Raw genomic sequence first — 21,028 nt, forward strand, 5'->3', positions numbered from 1 at the left:
TATAAAGTTGCGATTTTCCAGGCTGATATGGCTTGGAACTATACTCTCATTCCTGCGTAATAATCAAGAAACAACTTGGTCTTGTCCACTCCAATGATGTATGCTAAGCTATGCTAAAAGTGGTACCGCCAGAACCGGAGATCGGCTGAATGGATTCAAAAACGGTAAAACTCAACAGTTTACCTCTGGGGGAGTTGTAAAATGAGCCTATTTCCAAAAAAAGTGGAGTATCCCTTTAAGAACATAAAAAAAAATCATATTTAAAAAAATATGAATCATTCTTTTTTTTATTCCACACCTTCAGACATTATAGCAAAATCCATTTGCAGTTTCACTACTATCATGGAGGGCCAGATTACTCAAAAAAGAAAATAATTAAATTAAATATTGCAAATGAAACACAAGCTTGTGCTTAAAGGAGCTGTATGTAAGAAATGTATTTCAATTAATCATAAAATGGCCCTGAAATGTCACTAGACATTAAGAAATCATGTACATTTCAAATACTTATATCACTGACAACAGTAGTCTGGCCAGGATATTGTCATTTAAAAAGTGCAGTTGCAGCCCTCAACTGATGTTGATGTTGTCATGTTGTGTTTTGGTCTGATGCTCCACCCTCCACCTATCGACCAATCACAAAGTCAGTAGTGTTGCGGCATCCGGGTTGCCAGCTCTGCTCTAGTTACCACAGCTGCAGCTCGTCACGATCCTGCTGGATCCTGCAGCCGATCTGGCAACCTCGAGTCAGGGAGGAGGGGGAGGGGATACACCGCTCTACAGTAATTTGAAAGTGATTGCAGTACTAGTTTTGGCCACAATCTTACATACAGCTCCTTTAAATGAAACATTAATCTAAAGATAATTATAAAAATGAAAAAAAAAATGAATGCAAAGTAATGCTAAAACAATTGTTTGGTAATTTAATAATTAATTCAATCATTCATTTAATTATTTGTATGCTTTTATTAAGTATTTAATTATGTGTTTAACGATTCATTTAAATGTTTATTTAATGTGTTAATTTTGAATAATTTGGCCCTGCGTTCACTACAGCCATGAGCAAATATTTTCTTTGAGCTTCAGTCTACAAACCTAATATCAGGAAGTGTGTCCAAACTGTTGGCTGACCAGAAGTTTAATTTTCCAATTAAGATTGCAAGTATTTAAAAGTGTTTTTTTATTTAATGGTCTTTTGTTATCTGTCAGGCCTATGAGCGATCAGAGAGCTCGGAGATGACCTTCATCACAGAGCTGGTGAAGAAACTCTTCATCATCATCTCCCGCCCTGCCCGACTGCTTGAGTGTCTGGTGAGAATCCACACACACACTCACACACACACAGGACTTGATCGGCCTGTCGCTGGGCTTGGTCGCTTCTTCAGCCTACGTTGCCATAGCAACTGTCTGATGGGGTCACCAAGGGTCAGGAGAAGAAAGTACAACGTGCTGAAAGGCTTCAATGTAACAAAAACCTCGACTGGTATTATCAAACACTAAAGGCTTCCAGTAGTGCGACCACTGGAAACGTGGATCACTGCATAAATAAATAATATGGATCACCAGATAAACATGAAATACAGATTTTTTTCACCTGTTTATTATCTTAAAGCTTCTGCTAAAAAATGTTGTTTAAAAAAAGTCTGTTACAATCAAACATAATAATTGACCTAGCAACAAAAATTAGCGCGCAATCACAAACAAATATTTAAGATCGCTGCCTAGTAAACAAAACTATGCTTTCATTCGAAATTTTAGAATAGGTACTTTTTTTCGCATTAATTGATCAAAAGTGACAGTAAAGGAAATGTCATTTTCATAAAAATGTTAAATTTCAAATAAATGCTGTTCTTTTGATCTTTCTTTTAATCAATGGATCCAGAAAAAAAAAATGTTACATGCTTTCTACAAAAATATGATTTCAACACTGATAATAATCAGAAATGTTTCTTGAGCATCAGATCATCACATTATACATATTATACATAAATTCAGCTTTGATCACAGAAATAAATGACATTTTAAAATACATTATAATAGAAAACCATTATTTTAAAGCATAATAATGTTCAAATAAAATGCAGCTTTGGTGAGCAGAAGAGATACTTTTAAAAACATTGAAAAATCGACAAACCCCGAACTTTAGGACGGTGGTTTATTGTTTCTCTACAGAATGCTGCAAATGACCAAAAGCTGCATTTCCCCCTGTTTCCCCAGGAGTTTAACCCTGAAGAGTTCTACCACCTCCTGGAGGCCGCAGAAGACCACGCTAAAGAGGGCCAGCTGATGAAGACAGACATCCCACGCTACATCATCAGCCAGCTCGGCCTGACCAGAGACCCTCTGGAAGGTGAGAGAGAAACACAACACGACTGAACATCTTCACACAGAGCGTGTTAGTCTCTAGAGGGAACGAGCGTAGCAGAAGCCGAGAGAGGGGGGGAAATGTAGGTCATACTGAGAGACATTGATGAGATTATGGAACAGGTTAAGGAGATGCACAGGCAGTGGGAAGTTTGTATTCCTGCCAAGAACTCTGGGAAATGTGTAAGCACCGCTGTGAACCTGGCAAACAGCAGCCGGCTCAGAGTAATGGGGCTTTTGATACAAACATGCACTTGCTTTCTCTCTCTCTCACTGCACAACTAAACACAACTATTTCTCTGGCAAAAAAATGCACTCTGATGCTACTCGGTCTATTAAGTTAAAATCCCCCTGTAGTCAATAATTTTATCCCCTAAGACTCACCTTTAATCACCAAAATGACATATTTAATGCCTTAAAATAGCTTGAATGTAACTCGAGACCCTTGCCTCATTTAGTATACGCTGTTCAATGAATATGCAAATGAGCCCCGCCTCCACTCACTCACTCCAGCTCAGAGATCCACTGGTTGACGATCACACGTTGATCTGATTGGTTACAAGGTAGTGTGGGACGCCAGAAACACCAGCGATTTCAAACCGTGTTTTTGAGACTGTCTTTGGTTCACTGCAGTTTTAAGGAGAAAATACTCAGCAATGCTGTCGACTTATGAATTTACACATGGTTTGTCTTAAAGCGTATTAAATACACCACATAGACATATAAACAACATTAAAAACTTGATTTTCACCACAGGGGGACTTTAAAATGAATTTCAAAGTTCAGGTTCAGGGACGAAGGAGGCAGACGCCAAACAACTTCAATCATAACTTTAATCATAAAATACGCATAAACAACAAAACGAAAGGAGTGGCAGCAGCAAATAAGCCTAATAAAAACAGCATCATAAAATGTCTCAGGTTCTCGGTCACGCCCTGCTTCATACCACAGTAACGTTAATAAAACTTTAATACATATAGCTCACCCGTGAACATGAGTCCCGTCGGATTGCTTTCCATCACGGCATTATCAAGCTACGCCTTTGTTATTGCTTTGAAAAGCGCCCTCTAGTGATGAAACTTACATACTGTGCCTTTAATTTATTTACCTTCATTTCATTGCATGCAGTGAGTATAAAATTTATACCTAATCCATTTCCTTTGGGACTTTATGAATCATTTTCACGGGCGTTTTTATCGAGTGAGATTATGGTCCAATGAGATTTCACTGTGGGCAGGACTGAGTAAAGCAGTCTTGTTGAGTCCAGCAGCACATCATTTATCTGGATGCAGATTTAAATCCTGCCACTATGCGTTTCACCAAGCTTGAGTTGGACACTGTGAAACCATATCCCTGGGAAAGCAGTTTAACTCAGGTCACGCAAGTCTAGTGTGAAATTGCGAAGACTCGTTTCTGTCACCTCGCTTAATTTTCCGGCTGCACAAGTTGCCAGAGAAAATGAAGTTTAAAATCCCAGATGTGTTGAAGATGTTATTTTCCACATGCCGTTATACTGAGCTCAGCTGGAGGCTGACGAAAAAAGCGCTGTTTTAGTGCTTGTTTGTGTGTTTTCTTGAGTTTTTGTTTATGTATGTCATAGTCTTTATTTAGATCAGCGATGCTTCCTTTTTGTCTCTGGATGGATGGTTGCTGTGGTGACTGGAGGTGTTGTTTTAGACACGATTAGGCAATATGCTGTTGGATTGCTCATGGAAAGGCAAAGGCAGATGGCTAATTATATATGAATTTTAGATAACTCTTCATTTGTTGAGAGAGTGATCAAATGTGCATGCTGCTCATGATTACATATACACAATTTTGGACATATACCATAGAATTACAATGCAAATTTAGTGTGTATATATACATTATATATTAGTGTGTGTATATATATATATATATATATATATATATATATACACTAATTTATAAATAAACCATAACCTTTTTGGCCATTCAGAAGTTTGGGGTCAGTAAGATTTTTTAATTTTTAAGAAATAAATACTTTTATTCAGCAAGGACACATTAAATTGACAGGAAAGACATTTATCATTTCACATAAATGCTGTTCTTTTCAAGAACCAGAATAAACTGATTTCAACATTGATAAAAATGAGAAATGTTTCTTGAGCAGCAACTCCTCATAATAGAGTGATTTCTGAAGGATCATGTGACACTGAAGACTGGAGTAATGCTGCTTTTGATCACAGGAATAAATGACATTTTACAATATATTCACATAGAAACCAGTTATTTTAAATTGTAATAATATTTCACAATATTACTGTTTTACTGTATTTTTGATCAAATAAATGCTGCCTTTGTTAAGTCTTACTGGCCCCAAACTTTTGAACAGTAATGTATATTATTAATATATTTATGTATTACATATTAATTCATTAATTTAGTTTCATTTGACTAGAATCTTAGGCTATTAATTGGACAACAAAAAACTTTAAAAGTTGAAAACATAAAACTGTTTCTCAAACAACACATTAATGTAATTGTAATAATTCCTCAAAGGTATTACATATTTACTGCGTAGAAAAACATACAATTAAAAATGATTAACCAAACCACCTCCTCCCATACAGAAATGGTGAATTTGGAGAGCTATGACAGTGAGGGCCCACACACGCCGGAGACGGACGACTCTGCTGAAGTGAGTGCGTTGGTGTAGTCATGTACATTTTGTGTTGCAATGACCAACAATTTTGCATCGGATCATAACTTTTACCTACGAGAAATAAAGTGTGTGATTCAAGCAAAGAGTGGGGGAAACAGAGCAAGATGTGTTATATAAGCTTGCCATTTTCTCACTCTTTCACATGGAAACATATTTTTAATTAAGGACTCGGCAAACTCTAGAAGCACAACTGCAGCGGCAGGGATTCAGGATGAAAGTGGGAGAAATGAAACGGCATGAGGAGTGAAATGATGCTCCAGTGAGTCTACTTATTTCCCCTGCATTGAATCGCACTTTTTCTCTCTCAGGGGAAGCTCAGAGCCATCAAACCGCCCTGTGAATCAGACTTCCAGACTATCAAACTCATCAGCAACGGAGCGTACGGGTAAGAATCCTCTAACGCTGTTATTCGCTCTGAAATTACTCAAAGCCACTGTGTAAAGATGGATCTCTCCCTCTCGTTTGGATCATAGAGCTGTGTATTTGGTCAGACACAGAGAGACACGCCAGCGCTTTGCCATGAAGAAGATCAACAAACAAAACCTGATCCTGCGGAACCAGATCCAGCAGGCGTTCGTGGAGCGGGACATCCTGACCTTCGCTGAGAACCCCTTCGTGGTCAGCATGTTCTGCTCTTTTGAGACGCGCCGTCACCTGTGTATGGTTATGGAGTATGTAGAGGGTAAGACATCACACACACACACACTCACTGTAGTGATGGGTCATCATCAACGATCCTTTCATTACGTCTGTCACGTGACAAATGAACGAAAGACTTTGGAAGGTAAAGTAATTGTTTATGTTTCCTGTAAATTATTTTTGACTGCTTTATAATGATTTCTTAATTCAGAATATCAAGATTGCGTAACTGGATGTGTTTGGCTGTTAAAAGTATAACATTTAAAGCCACTTAATGACTCGAAAAAAGATTCGTTCAATTTGATGAATGAGGTCGAACAAGAGAGTCAGTGAAATGATCCGAACTTCCCATCACTATGTGTCACACTGAGCTATTGGTTCCGAACATGTACGGATGTTATTCAGCCATTTTAAAATCCCCGTTTAGGCGGCGACTGTGCAACGCTTCTGAAGAATATCGGAGCACTTCCTGTGGAGATGGCTCGGATGTACTTTGCTGAGACTGTTTTGGCGCTGGAGTACATTCATAATTATGGCATCGTACACCGAGACCTGAAACCAGACAAGTAAGTCAGCGCCCCCTGCTGGAGTGGAGGTCATCTGTCAAGTAAAATAGTGGAAGTGCAGTCAGCGTAAAGATGTTGCACTCATTATAATGCCTACAGACAAGCGCATAATATCCTTTGTGCATAGTTTAAAAGCTCAAGCAGCCTTGGTTCTGGAAGTATTTTTACTATTTAAGTATCTTTTAAAAAAAAAAATCCTTAATTATAGAGTTATAAGCCAAACCAGCCAGCTACGAGGTGAATCAAAACAGTACAAACTCTGGTTTAAGCAAAAAAGTATTTCAAAATCGGACAAAAAGGCTTTAATGAGGGAAAGAACTACAATCCCATGAAGCATTGCGAATGACATCATCGAATTAAAAACGATGGAGAAATATAAAACTATGAATTCAAAAATGTTGATTGTGTATGTAGAAACTGTGCATATGTAAAAAATATTGTTCATTTCAATGTATTTTCTATTCGTGTGTAAATTTTAAGATTTTATTTCTCTGTTAACTCTTATGTTAATTTTTATTTTATGTGCACGAGTCGAGAAATGCATTTCACTGCACGTTGTACTATACATGCTAGTGTGTGTGTGACGAATAAAAAATTGAAATATACAAATATTTAAAGGTGGGGTATGTGATTTGGAAAACGACCGGCAGATTTTGAAAATATACAACTCAAATGGTCCTACCTTCTTTCCTCCAACGCTGGCCCTGACTCGCGCGAGGGGGGTGGGGGGAGGGGGGGGGGGGGGGTGGTACAAACGTTTGATTGACAGACTTACTGTCCAATGATTCTAGGTGGTCTTGGAAATGATTGGCTGGAGTTTTTCGAGTCCTGCCCGTTCCACAGATGATTAAATTGTTTAATTTTTATTTCAGTGCTTCTAACTCAGTGGCTGTAAGTGGGTTAGGAATAGGATTTCAAGTGATTTTGAAAAAATGGACAAAAAAAGAGAATCACATACCCCACCTTTAAGTAGTTTGAGAGCGTTGGGAGACTGACGCATGTCATTCGCGGTGCTTAATGGGAGTGGATGGCTCTTTTGGCGCAATTTGTTTGTTTCACTTCAAACTGTTGGAGATTACTCTGCAGAATTATGGGTAATGTAGTTTGTCCGCAGGAATTCTGCTGTTAGACGTTACTGAAATAATGCGGGCTGACGGCTTGAACAAAAGCATAAACCATCGATTAACAACCTCATATAGCTCACAGTAGGTCTGTCTTTAAAGCTTAGTAAGTGATCGTTCCCTATGGAGAAAATGAATGGGATTTTTACTTCCTGTTGCGCTCCGTTACAAGCTGTAAAACAGATGCCTCCCCTGTCTTGTGTACGGCTCATCTTGTCATCATCCTTGTTGAAGCGCACTCTCACGGCTGGTTCTTTTTCACAGTCTGTTGATCACGTCGATGGGTCACATTAAGCTGACTGATTTTGGCCTGTCAAAGATGGGGCTCATGAATCTCACCACTAACCTGTACGAGGGACACATCGAGAAGGACGCCAGGGAGTTCCTGGACAAACAGGTAACGACGCTTGTCCTGTTGCGAAGGGATTTCATACCAGGTGTAAACACGGCCGTAATGTATTTGTGTCTGTCTCAGGTGTGCGGCACACCGGAGTATATTGCCCCAGAGGTCATTCTCAGGCAGGGCTATGGGAAACCAGTGGACTGGTGGGCCATGGGGATCATCCTCTACGAATTCCTAGTGGGCTGTGTGCCGTTCTTCGGAGACACGCCTGAAGAGCTCTTTGGTCAGGTGATCACAGGTGAGTCTTTCACGACAACGATATGCTTAAAACGGGAGAAGTTTTTCCTTTGAGTTTTCCGCATACAGACGACACCATCCCCGAAAGCGACTTAAAACGCTGTATTCTGCTGCCGGGCCATTAGCTGGCGATGAAACCATAGACAGTATAAGAAGTGGACAGAGCCATCTCATTGGAACTCAGTTGAGACAGTTGAAGCCCATTTTTAGCGCTTTTTGAGCACTTCCGTTCCTGACGCGCAGACTCAAACCGACTCAAACTAAGCTTGATGACGTGAGCAACCTGTCTGACAGACGTTACTCTTCTAGTAGCTGTGCGTGAAAATTGCCAACGTTAATCTTGCAGAGACGGGGAACTTGAGCAAAGAGTTCTTTGGCGTGAGTGAGCAGGAGTAAGTATTCCGTTGCTTTTATGGACTCATTATCTATGGGCTTCTCCCTTGACGGGACGTCCCCCCGATTGCCTGCGAGCTTCTCCTCCTGTCTATACGGTAATTTCTGTACAGCGCGACAGAGAGTCGAGTGGTTATGACGCAATCGTTAGCCTATTTTTACTAAATCTGTTTCTACGGGGCCATAATGTAACATAGAAGGTAATGGAGCCCTTTATACATTGTCGTGTTTCTTTAGAAATAAATAATGGACAAATGGAGTCTTTAAACGCCTCAGATGTAAAGTTATTCGCTGTCAAAGTGACGCCAAAATGAATGGGAGTCAATGGAAATGCTAACGCAAGTGAAGTTCTGCTACAACATGGCGGCACCCGGCCGGCTTCAACTTCCGGTCGATGGATTACCCCCTTGGATGAAACGCTATCGACTGAACACGTAATACGCATGTGCATGATGTCATCTTCTTCAGAGATTCGCGTTTTTGTTGTTTACACGGGGACCGTTTTCAAAAAACGTTGAAACCCATTTTTAAAGGTTTTCGTTTCCAGCCACGCAAAACGCCATCGTCGTGTAAACGAACAGCCAAAACGCGTAAAAAGTTGCCTGAATGTTGTCTTACGCAGAGGTAAATCTTAATGCTTAATCACACATTGTGTCCTGACACTTCTCTTCTGCTAATCTGGCTTCAAAAGCAACATCTGTGCTAATATTAGCAACAGCAGTGTTGATTAGTGCAAAAGCAAAGCCTTTTCTCTCTTCCAAAGCGCTCCGTCTTTCTTGCAAAGGTTTGCAATTACATAAACTGAAATGGTATGAAGAGCGTCAGTGCTGCCAACAGATTTCTGTGTTTGTTTGTTTGTGCAGATTATATTGAGTGGCCTGTGGGAGATGAGGCGTTGCCTAGTGAAGCTCAGAGCCTGATTTCTGACCTGCTGCAAACCAACCCAGTGGTGCGACTGGGCACAGGTACACTTTACCATGCGTTCACTGTCAAGACAACTTCAACATGAAAACAAATTGGATGCTTTTTAATTTAAAAATGGTCTTATTGATTTAAACTTGGTCTTATTGTGAGCAATTCATCTATGCATATTATTATTTCATCTTTTTTTTGTTGACTACCATATAAATGTTTGGGATTTGTAAGATTTTTTTAATATGTTTTTAAAGAAGTCACCAATGTTGCATTTATTCAATCAAAAATACAGTAAAAACAGTAACAGTTGACATGTTTACTATTTAAAATAATTTACTAATTAAATTGTAATTTTTCAGCATCATTACTCCAGTTTTTAGTGTCACATGATCCTTCAGAAATCACTCTAATATGCTGATTTGATGCTCAATATTTTTTTTGGTGTAAACTGTGATACATTTTTTTCAGGAATCTTATACAAATAAAAGTAAAAAAAAAACAGCATTTATTTGAAATAGAAATATTTAGTAACATACTCTCACTTTTGATCATTTTGATGCGTCCTTGCTGAATAAAAGAATTTATTTCTTTAAAAAAAAATCTTACTGACCCCAAACTTTTGAATAGTACTGTATATAATCGCTCAGCCAAACATTAAACTACGTTTAATGTTTGGCTGAGCGATTATATACAGTACTATTCAAAAGTTTGGGGTCAGTAAGATTTTTTTTTAAAGAAATAAATTCTTTTATCGTCTCATGTTGTTCCATATGATGGTTTCTGTCACAGAATGTGAAAGTTGTCACTGTTTCCTATACAATGAAAATAAATGATGAAAGCTTATGAGACAAAATGATGAGACGAAATGAAAACAACAAAAAAGTTTTTGAAATTTACAGAAAGACTTTTTTTTCCCTTCTCCACCATATTTTTTAAATCTCATTTGTGTTTGTGTATATTCATGTTTGCCGTGACTCCATCTTGATGCACCATATGTGATTCCATGCAAAACTTTGTATGACATTAGAAGACTATTTTATAGTGTTTTTCATTTATGTACAGTCCCAGTCCCTAGTTTTTGTTCACTGTATGGAAAACCGTTGCTTGGACATACTGATAAATTAAGAAATTTCTGAAAAAGAAAAGGAACAGCCAGTTTGAGTGTTTTGCATTACAATCCATGATCATAACACCTAATATCTTACCAAGATTTGATGTTTATCTGTTTACATTGTCTATAAATGCATGTCTGTGTACCCTTGTGAACAGGTGGAGCGTTTGAACTGAAGCAGCACTCGTTTTTCTCGGGATTGGACTGGAACGGTTTACTCCGACAGAAGGCCGAGTTCATCCCTCATCTGGAGTCTGAGGAGGACACCAGCTATTTTGACAGTGAGGACATTCACATTCGCTTTTGAGTCTGCCCTTGATCTGCATCACTCTATCTCTCACCGTCCTCTTACTCTCCCTCTGTCTCAGCGCGGTCCGAGCGCTATCGGCACATCAACTCCTACGACGAGGACGACACCAACGATGATGAGCCGGTGGAGATAAGACAGTTTTCTTCCTGCTCACCGCGCTTCAGCAAGGTCAGTCTAACACATGTCTGCATCCATATTTCATGCTTTCTTTCTAAGAAACACTCTCGCATGCATAAACACACTCATTAACCCTGGAACAACATTTGAAATGTGCATTTTCTTTGAAGCTGCTTTTGTGTTGTAAAAAAAATGCTATACAAATAAATGTGAATTGAATAACACCCATCCTTTTTATATAGGTCGTAATTTTATTTAAATTTTTTTCACATTACATCTGATTTGGTTTAATGGAGACTGGGGCTTGATGTCACAATTGTTACTCCATTGAATTTTTTTTAAATTTGATTATTTTCTAAAAAACATTTTTAGATGTTAAAGTCTCGGCAAAAGCATTTTAATATTTATGACATATAACTCATGTGACAACTAACCCCGCCTGTCCTACTTGTATCCATTGAAAAGGCCATCACCGTTAAACAATTTTCTAAACATCTCCTCTGCCAGTTGATATACGTTGCATAAAAACCTTCTTTTCCCAGAAATGGCAGGAATTTTAATGTGTTTGTTTGAAACGCAGGTGCTTGATAAAAACACTCATGTGAAGCACACAATCGCACACTTACATAATAAACATTCTCTGATCTTCTTAAGCGTGAATATGCTAAAGGGTTCTTCTCAAGATCTGCGACCCTCTTTAGGACCTGAACAAAGACCTTGGATTCTATAAACAACAAAACAAACACAATTATGCAAACAGCAAAATGCCTGGATGATGAACAACATCAGTGATTTCTAGCACCAAAGCAGCAGGAAAGCACCATATAATTATATACATTAGCATTCAAACGTTTGGGGTCGGTAAGATTTTTATTTTTTTAGTCTTCTGCTCACCAAGGCTGCATTTTGCATAAATGTTTTTACTGTATTTTTGTACTGTATACAGTAAAACAGTGACATATTATTACAATTTAACAGAAATGTTTTAAAATGTAATTTATTCCTGTGATCAAAGCTGAATTTTCAGCATCATTACTCCAGTCTTCAGTGTCACATGATCCTTTAGAAATCATTCTGATATGCTGATTTGTTGCTCAAGAAACATTTCTGACTATTAGCAATATTAAAAACAGTTGTGCTGCTTGATTTTTTTGTGATTTATATATATTTTTATATTTTATTTGAAACGCAAACCTTTTGTAACAAGTCTTTACTGTCACGTTTGATAAATTGAATGTGTCCTTGCTGAGTAAAAGTATTATTCCTTTCAAAAACAAACAAAAAAAACACACTTGTTGACCCCAAACTTTTGAATGGTTGTGATTATATGACTTGTACTCTATATTCCAAGACAAAGCTATTGTATGGCTTCAGAAGACTTGTAAAATACCACATAAGTCATATGGACTACTTTTATGGTCATTTTTTTAGCTTGACAGCACCAATCCCCATCCTTTTTATACTATAGAAAACTGCATTCAGGATATTCTTCAAAAAAGTCAGACTTCCTACAGACTTCTACAGCCCATGTGAGGTGTAAACAAAGCAGCCTTTGGCATTGTTCTCTGTCTTTCAGGTGTATAGCAGCATGGAGCACCTGTCCCAGCTGGAGCAGAAGTCTCCTGTAGTCACCCGCCGAGAGCACAAAGGTCGCCGCGATGACAAGATGGCCAAGCGGGAAAGTCTGGGAAGCTTCAGCATGAGGGATAAGAGCTGGAGGACGAGCTCACCTGAGATGTACGTTTGTGAGAGTTTGATTCAAACCATGACTGTCAGATATATCACCATAATACTGCGCATAAAGATGCTTTTTTTAAATTATGTGGCACGTTCCAATACTTTTCACAGGAAACGTCTGTCATGCTCTGAGTCTCTGTATATGGAGGGAGACTTCAGTCCTCCGATGGGTGCCCGGCGCCGCTTTTCAGCCCTAATGGACACGCACCGGTTTGCGGCTCCTCAAGAGGGCGATGGAGAGCTCTCCGCACGACAGGGTGCCGCTAAAGCCCCTGGACCAGAGGGAGCCACTGCTCTATCATCGCCCAGTGCGAACGAACAGAGGAATGCTGGGAAGGACGCGATGTTAACCAGTGCCAGTAAAGGGGCAGGTGAGTGGAGGAAAGTTTAATTAAAAAAAGAAGTGTTTATGTATGAAGTCAGAATTTGTGTAAAATGTGAATTTCTGTGAATGTAAATTTGGCAGACAAGCCATCGAGAACAGGTGAGACATCGGCACCACAGGCCATACCTTCTACTGGGGCCACAGCAGCGGTCCCCGTCGGTGACCCCGTCGGTCAGCGGGCGACCAAGGATCTGGTGCTTCGGCGAGCGCGTCATCAGCAGATGTCTAGTGATGGGGAGAAACGCACCTCACGTCCCAGCAACAAGGTCATCAAATCTGCATCTACCACCGCGTTGTCCGTCATCATTCCTGGAGGTACAGTTCAGCCTCCAATCGCACGTGAGATTTTACATTGTGACATTATTTTTATACATTTTCCTTCCAATTCTCATTGCTGTAATACAAAAATTCTGTGCTTAGTTGTTATGAGCAAAAAAATAATAAAGTCCTTTCCTAAAAAGTCATTTTTTGTATTATAACTAGTTGAGCAGCACGGTAGCTCTCCACTGGCCAGTCCTATGTCTCCACGGTCTCTCTCGTCCAACCCCTCATCACGAGACTCCTCTCCCAGCCGTGATTACTGCCCCACAGTCATGGTGCTCCGCTCACCGATCACCATCCACCGCTCTGGCAAAAAGTATGGGTTCACACTCCGTGCCATTCGGGTCTACATTGGAGACACTGATGTCTACAGTGTGCACCACATAGTCTGGGTGAGAAAGCAACACACCATGAGATAAAGTTGACTGAGTATAGAACAGAAATGCTGCAATATGATGCAATAATTTGTAATTCTGTCCTTATCCAATCACAGCACGTGGAGGATGAAGGCCCTGCCCAGGAGGCAGGACTAGGTGCTGGTGACCTCATCACTCATGTCAATGGTGAATCTGTGCATGGATTGGTCCATACTGAAGTGGTAGAGCTTATACTTAAGGTGAGACATGAGTTTGCATGAGATGTTATCATCAGCAAGGCAAAAATTGCAAGTTAGAAATTTAGTTAGCTCTTTGAAAAGTAATAACACACCTGTCCTCAAGAATCCACATGATTTGAGCAAGATTCGTTGATAAAGGTGTGCATGTTTCTTTGCTTTATCTTCGTTCAGAGTGGAAACAAGGTGACCTTGACCACCACGCCCTTTGAGAACACATCCATTAAAGTGGGACCTGCACGCAAGTCCAGTTACAAGTCCAAAATGGCTAGACGCAGTAAGAGGCCGGTGAAAGAGGGACAAGAGAGGTATAATGTGTTAGGATCGTCAATATAAGAAAATCTTTTATCTTTTTTCTCACCTCTGTCTTTTTCCTTTCATGATCATTCACAGTAAGAGGCGGGGATCTTTGTTCCGCAAAATAACTAAGCAGTCCAACCTGCTGCATACAAGCCGTAGTCTGTCGTCTCTAAACCGGTCGCTGTCATCCAGCGATAGTCTTCCAGGCTCTCCAACACACAGCCTGTCTGGTCACTCCCCCACCCAGAGCTACCGCTCAACACCTGAGTCGTCCCACCTTGGTGAGTTGATCAAAATCTGTTCTGTGATTATTAAAGGGAAAACTAACAAGTAAAAAGTTTAATGGACACATTAAACCCTGGCTTTTGATCTTCTTGACCCAGGTGGCTCCTCCCAGAACAGCTCTCCTGCCTCCAGTACCCCAAATTCCCCTGCAACAACCCAGCATATGAGGCCCAGCTCCCTGCATGGACTGTCCCCAAAACTACACCGCCAATATCGTTCAGCCCGCTGCAAGTCTGCTGGCAATATTCCTTTGTCTCCGCTGGCTCATACTCCATCCCCAACTCAATCCTCACCACCTCCTTTGCCTGGACACACAATCGGAAGCTCCAACACCACACAAACCTTTCCTGCCAAACTACACTCGTCCCCACCAATCATAAGGCCTAGACCCAAGAGCGCAGAGCCACCCAGATCACCGCTACTCAAAAGAGTGCAGTCAGCAGAGAAACTTGGGTCACCGCTTTCATCTTCCTCTGAAAAGAAAGGAGGGATTGGGATGATGAGGAAGCACAGTTTGGAGGTTGGACTTTCAGATTATAGAAAGGATGGTTTCCACTGTGAGCTTGGCCTGCAGAGTTTGGTGGAAATAGAGGGTGAGAATCTGGTATCTGCCCCAACAACTTCTCCTTCACCCACACAACAGACCCCGTCACCGCCTGAAACGGGCGTTCTGAAGCCGGTCAGGAAACTGGGCCGGCAGGAGTCCCCTTTGAGTAGAGATGCTTTGCTTGCTGGGAGAGAAAGGGATAGAGACAAGGAGAGGATTGGCGAACCAAGTCAAGCTAGTGAGGCTAAACCAGGGGTGGTCAAAGAGACACTCCCTCCTGGTGGCATTACTCCACCTGGTAGTAAAAAATCTCCAAGTGTTGAAACATATCAGCGGCCCCCTTTCACTCTACAGGAAAGTTGCCTAGCCAAACCCCAAACTTGGCAGCCTCCATTGACCAGGTCTTCTCCAGTAGCATCAGAGTCAAAGTGTAGTGTGGTTGCCTCCATTCTATCGCCCCTGACCACAGCGTCTTCCCCGTCTGCCAAAACAACAGATCCAATTTTCATCATGGAAGCAGGGAATAATGACAAAGGAAGTCTTACAAATATTCTCCAAAACCAGGCACAAGGAACCACTAAGCCATCATGCTCTGTGAGTACATCAGGTGTTATCAGCAAAGACATGTTGGAAAAGGATACTGGGAAGAAAGAAGTGAAAACAGAAGTTGGGAAGACTTCAACTTTAGTCAAGCCAAGCGTACCATGTAGTGCTCCTGGGAGGACAACGAGCACAGAGGTAACCAAAGCAAGTAAGGGATCAGGTGACGGAGAGGGTCTCAAAAAGGGCATATTAGATCCCTATACCAGAACTTTAGATGTCAGGGTGAGAACTGCCTTAGCTCCATCCAAAGGGGTTGTCCCATCCCACCCACCCCAGGCGCAGTGCTCTGTTTTGGGAAAACTTCGGCAGGATAAGTGCCTGGCTCCGGTCAGCTGCTACCGTGGAACATTTGATTGGGAGGACAAATGTCTCTTGGAGATCGTTGAGGAACACTCTCCATCTCCTACTCCTTCTCCAACTGGAGTCCCTCCCGATCTGCCCAAATCTCAACCTCAGTCTCCTGGGGAAAGATCTGGTATGGCTCCACAGTTGACAAGCACAGGGAAATCTATAGGGCTTGTTAAAGAGGGGCCCAATGCCAAAGAGTTGGGGGTCACCCAGGCTTGTGCACCAGGAAGATTTGAGTCTGCTTCTGGGAGTAGACCAAGCTCCAAAGGATTCAGTCAGAGTCCAACAATCACCACTCCACAGGTGAAGACTGTCGTTACTCCTAAGAATGGCTCTTGATCTTGTGCTTTTTGGAAAGATAGATGCCTTTAATGGGGGTTTAGCATAATTCAATGTTTTCAGGCACTTAGACATTTAGTGGACATTCCAGCCAGTGAAAACAAGTGACTAAATCATATTATGCTGAACAAAGGACAATAACTCCAAGGTTATTTTAAAGGCTGTTATTCATTGTACATGCAGAGCTGTGTCAGAAAATTATGATAGATGTATTATACAAGAATGTGTGTTGGATGTTTGTGTTTTGAGAACGTGAATGGGTGCATGTTTCGTGGTGCTTATGCAACAAGGTAAAAACAAAACAACAAAAAAACAAGCGCAAAGTGCATTAACAGATCAAACAATGCTGAATACTGTGAACACCAAAACAATGTTCCTACATTTTCTAAGGTGACCAGGCACATGATTTCCTTAAAACTCAAAAACTGAAGAGGTAATATCATATCAAGTTTTTGGCGTAGACAGAACGTCATCAAGGACAAAAAGCTTTTTCATAGCTTGTACCTGATTCAGGAGTTTTGCATATCCATTAGCAGCTAGCGCATACTACTTAAGCCACGTGGGGGATGTTTGCTAAACTGTAGATTCATTCCCCTTATAAAATTCACACTTAACCAATTCTTTCATTATACTGAATTACAAATGCTGAATGTTGAAATTGTTGACATTTTATTGATGTGTTAGTTTTAGTTTAAACCAAGATTTGCATAAGCATTCAGTCTTCAATTTAATATTTTCTGAGCCATCTTTTTCGGCAATGATAGCTTGATGCCTTCTGTGGTAAAAGTCCCTTTATGGCAAGTCGGTGCATTCGGCAGCCACTTTAATATCGTAAATTTAGCTTCTTTAGCTAAATTTAGCTATTTTTATCAAATCAAACTAAAATTTATTCTATCTGGTCCAGATAAAAAGACAAGGTTGCAACGTGACAGTAGTTAAAATAGTTGATCTGATTGTAGAAGTTCATGTTAATGGCCACTATAGCACATCCTGCAGCAACAAAGAATGCAATGCATATTTTGCAGCATTATGAATTGTGGTCACACAATGTATAAAATAATGTGTGCAGGATGTTCCTCCATATAGATATTTTTTATAGTATATCATAATTTGGCGGCAGGTAAATTAGGCTACTGTCACTTTAAGATTGATGCACGGATCCATTATACTGTTACACATGCATTTTCTTCCTCAACTCTATATATTCACTTAAAATATAACTGACTGTGTTTTCGTGAACACTGCGTTACACACCACTGCTGAAATCCACCAGAGTTTGGCTGGTTGGCACATGGTAATGTCAAGCAGGCACCTCTACATTTGCATACTTGCCTAGAGTATGTTTCAAGCCTCACAGTTTTTCTGTAAATATCCAGAACCTGTTTAAAGACTGATTTAATTCATTCTCACATGTAGGTCAGTGTTATGCACAGCTCTTGACTCAAACTAGTGCATTTTGACTCTATTTTGTGCTACTGAATTGTCCTTGAAAGTGATTGTTGACCTCACGCTCAAGTGTCAGATGCGCTACCCGAATAATAATTCTTAAGCTGTGGGGTTCCTCATCTGTTTAAAGCAAGAGGACATGGTTTGGCAGGTTAGCATGGAGCAGTTAGACTACTAGTAGATGTCATAACTACACCATCTGGCTGCAAACAGAGCATCTTTCTCCATTGACAGCAATTCAAAAGTAGCCATATATTGAAATGAATGCTAATACGTTTAGTAAATCAGTAAAATTAGAGAATTTGGTTAAGGGCCTGAACGTGTAAGGCACTGGATATGTTTATAGTGCAGTGACTATTCAAAACAAAATCACAATTTTAGATGACATCCTTCATGAGTCATAACAGGTCCTGATTTGAGACATTGTTGGATCAGCACATTTATGATGGTTGTAGGAATCTGCAGAGCGAAAGAGGATTGTATGGTAAAAAATATTCTATAGTTAGTCAAGCATCAATAAATGTCACTGTTGTCATGGCAACCTGGTGTAGCCTGCCGTTTGTGATCTGAATGTTGTTCACTACATGCAAAGAAAATATCAGTAAACATTTGTTTCTAATTTTTCAGCATATGCAAAACATAAATGTTTGTAGGGATGCGACTGATGTTTTTTTGCAGCGTTTGTTCTTTTTTTTTCATTTCTAAAGCCTCCGAAACATCATCACTTGAATGCTAGGAAACAGTTGTGGAGATGAACAATGGTTTGACTACAGTAACCATACTTTACTACAGTAACCATAGTGTATCTATAGTAATACTACTACTACTAATACTATGGTTTTAGTAGTAAAACATGGTAAAGTATTGGTATAAAATAATAAATGGTATAAATTGCATTTGTCTCAGTATTATCAAGTAAAGCTAATTATACACATTTAGAAGAAGACTGAAAACATTTTTGTGTATTCAAAAGAATCAACTGCTTTTAAGCATTTTCTGTCATATGTCAAATTGTAGAACATAAGGACATTGTTATTTTTGGTTTATCATTTAATTCATGTATTTATTAATGTAACACAAATGTATCACATGATGAGGACCATTTGAGGTGTGGCAGAAATAGACCCTATTCGGAGCAGCACCCTGTATGAAAGCGAGGCTGTGAGGGATAAACTTACTGTATTTTCCAGTTATGTCTACTGTAAAAAGCACCTAAATCACTTTTACATTGCTTTAAGGCCTTTAAGGGGACTAGTTTGGGAAAGTAGGTTTTTGAAATAATCTCCAATATACGAACGATTCGATTGACATGCGGTGGTCATAAAGGCAAAGTTGCTCAGAATGAGGAGTTTCCCAAAAGCATCGTTGGCCAAATTATGATCGCAATTTCCATTGAACTCTATTAGTAGCGACGGAACTTGCGACCATAGTTGGCTTTGGGAAACGCACCCCAGGCTGACTGTTGCGTAGCTACACGTTTTTTCTTTATAGCGCCACCAAGTGGCCAGTCGCCACATCCTTTTTTACGTGACCACAGACCAAGCCTATACATACTGTAGGTGTACCAAATTTGGTGAAATTACTTAATTCCGTTCAAAAGGGTTAAGCCCAATTTATACTTCTGCGTCGACCTCCCGCCGTAGGTTGTGTAGCGCACGGGCGTACCCTTCACAGGCCTCATTATGCTTCTGCATCAACTCCACGGCGTAGCTACGCCGTCACTCCTACAGCGTCGTGGCCGTTTTATGGTTCTGCGTCAGGTTGTGTTGCATCGCGGTGCATTTCACCGCCAGAACGCTACGGGGGTGTGTGGTTCGCGAATCTCTTTGCTAGTTTGTTTTGGTTCTGTGCGCCGGTTACGCTTTTTCATTTCCGACGGCGAGCGAAAGAGAGAGAATGTTGTTGCTTCTGGAGCTAATCGACGTTGAACAACAAATGATTTTATTGCAAATGTTTAATCGCAGAAGAATCAAATGTTCCTCAACTTGATCCATCGTTGAAACAAACAGTGCTGTGGTCACTTTAAAAATGGCGGTATAGCGGGAGGGGGAAAAACCGGAAAAGCTACACTCCGGAAATTATGTATAATCTGACCAATCACAGCCCTTGCGGTCTGCGTCGCCTCAACGCGTAGTTACAATTTTTTGGAGGTGCACGTCGAGATACGGCGGAGGGGTCGGAGAAGGGTTAGCGGCGACACAGAAGCATAAAACAGGCTTTCGGCGTACCCTGACGTGCACCTCTCCAAAAATGTAACAACGTGTCAATTCTACACGGACGCAAGTGCAGTGATTGCGAGCGAGCGGTTCTGGCAGGCCAATCACAGCGTTTGCGTCCGCGTAGAATTGACACGTTGTTACATTTTTGGAGAGGTGCACGTAAGGGTACACGCGCTACACACAGCCTACGACGTAGCTACGGCGGGAGGTCGACGCAGTAAAAGCCGTTTCAGTAAAAGTGGTCACACCCACTTCAAACGTTTTGGCGTCCCGTAATGGACGTGAATCGAATATTCAGACTGCAGAGAATCTTTCTGCACTGGTTTGGTTCGGATCGGGTGAACAACCTAGGACTACTTCGCAAAGTAGCTTTTTCGAAAAATCCAAATAGGCCTACCAGAAAATGTCACCAGGGCGGCGACCGAATCCGGTCGAATCCGGATTCCAACGATATAAGACACTTAGCCGGCGACTAATGGTTTAGGAGTTATGAGCCATTAAGTACTTTTGATCGCTGTAGCGCCACCATCTGGCCGATTGGGGCGAGCCTTGGTGACGTTGTAGACGGGGTGGGTACTATCATCCCTAAAAGTTTCAAGTCTCTAGCCTACGACTTATGGTTTGGCTCGATCACTTTTAGGGAGGAATGCTGATCCTTGGAAATTATAACAATTACAATAGGGTTTGGGTTTCAGCGCTACTCGCTCCAACCCCTAATAATAACAGTACAACCCACTGAATAGATGTATGTCTATCCCATAGACAGTAAAAGAAAGGTCTATCCCTCACAGCCTTGCTTTCATTCCCGCTAAAAATCACAGATGGCGCTGCTGTGAATAAGGTCTATAGATTGGGTTATACTGCCATCTGATGGCTAACAGGGACACTGTCACTATTGTACACCTTATATTTATATGGTGGTATGAGTAGTAGGAGTAGGAGCAATCAGTGACAAGACCAAGAGTGCTTTATTTATTTGTATTTCATACTGTAGCATGATAATGCCTTTGGATAGACATTCAG

The 21,028-nt window shown here is 40.7% G+C and overlaps 1 protein-coding gene across 3 annotated transcripts in view; it reads left to right on the plus strand.

Annotated features, from left to right (window-relative positions):
• Positions 1-16,812, plus strand: part of mast1a (microtubule associated serine/threonine kinase 1a) — a 64,029-nt gene extending 47,217 nt beyond the window's left edge. For 2 of the 3 annotated variants that reach the window (XM_056253616.1, XM_056253618.1), the window contains 19 exons: positions 1,210-1,311; positions 2,218-2,350; positions 4,959-5,026; positions 5,359-5,435; positions 5,524-5,732; positions 6,117-6,255; positions 7,641-7,773; positions 7,852-8,017; positions 9,273-9,374; positions 10,594-10,716; positions 10,804-10,913; positions 12,439-12,599; positions 12,711-12,970; positions 13,066-13,323; positions 13,468-13,697; positions 13,799-13,921; positions 14,093-14,226; positions 14,312-14,499; positions 14,602-16,812. In XM_056253616.1, coding sequence (XP_056109591.1) covers positions 1,210-1,311; positions 2,218-2,350; positions 4,959-5,026; positions 5,359-5,435; positions 5,524-5,732; positions 6,117-6,255; positions 7,641-7,773; positions 7,852-8,017; positions 9,273-9,374; positions 10,594-10,716; positions 10,804-10,913; positions 12,439-12,599; positions 12,711-12,970; positions 13,066-13,323; positions 13,468-13,697; positions 13,799-13,921; positions 14,093-14,226; positions 14,312-14,499; positions 14,602-16,340 — 4,455 coding nt within the window. In that variant the 3' untranslated portion in view covers positions 16,341-16,812. The remainder of the gene's footprint in view (positions 1-1,209; positions 1,312-2,217; positions 2,351-4,958; positions 5,027-5,358; positions 5,436-5,523; positions 5,733-6,116; positions 6,256-7,640; positions 7,774-7,851; positions 8,018-9,272; positions 9,375-10,593; positions 10,717-10,803; positions 10,914-12,438; positions 12,600-12,710; positions 12,971-13,065; positions 13,324-13,467; positions 13,698-13,798; positions 13,922-14,092; positions 14,227-14,311; positions 14,500-14,601) is intronic. The other variant, XM_056253617.1, reaches the window with a different exon arrangement.
• The last annotated feature ends 4,216 nt before the right edge of the window (positions 16,813-21,028 follow it).

This window comes from Rhinichthys klamathensis, unplaced genomic scaffold (genome assembly GCF_029890125.1).
Source record: "Rhinichthys klamathensis goyatoka isolate OS25496 unplaced genomic scaffold, OSU_Roscu_1.1 h1tg000107l_1, whole genome shotgun sequence".
Lineage (NCBI taxonomy): Eukaryota > Metazoa > Chordata > Actinopteri > Cypriniformes > Leuciscidae > Rhinichthys > Rhinichthys klamathensis.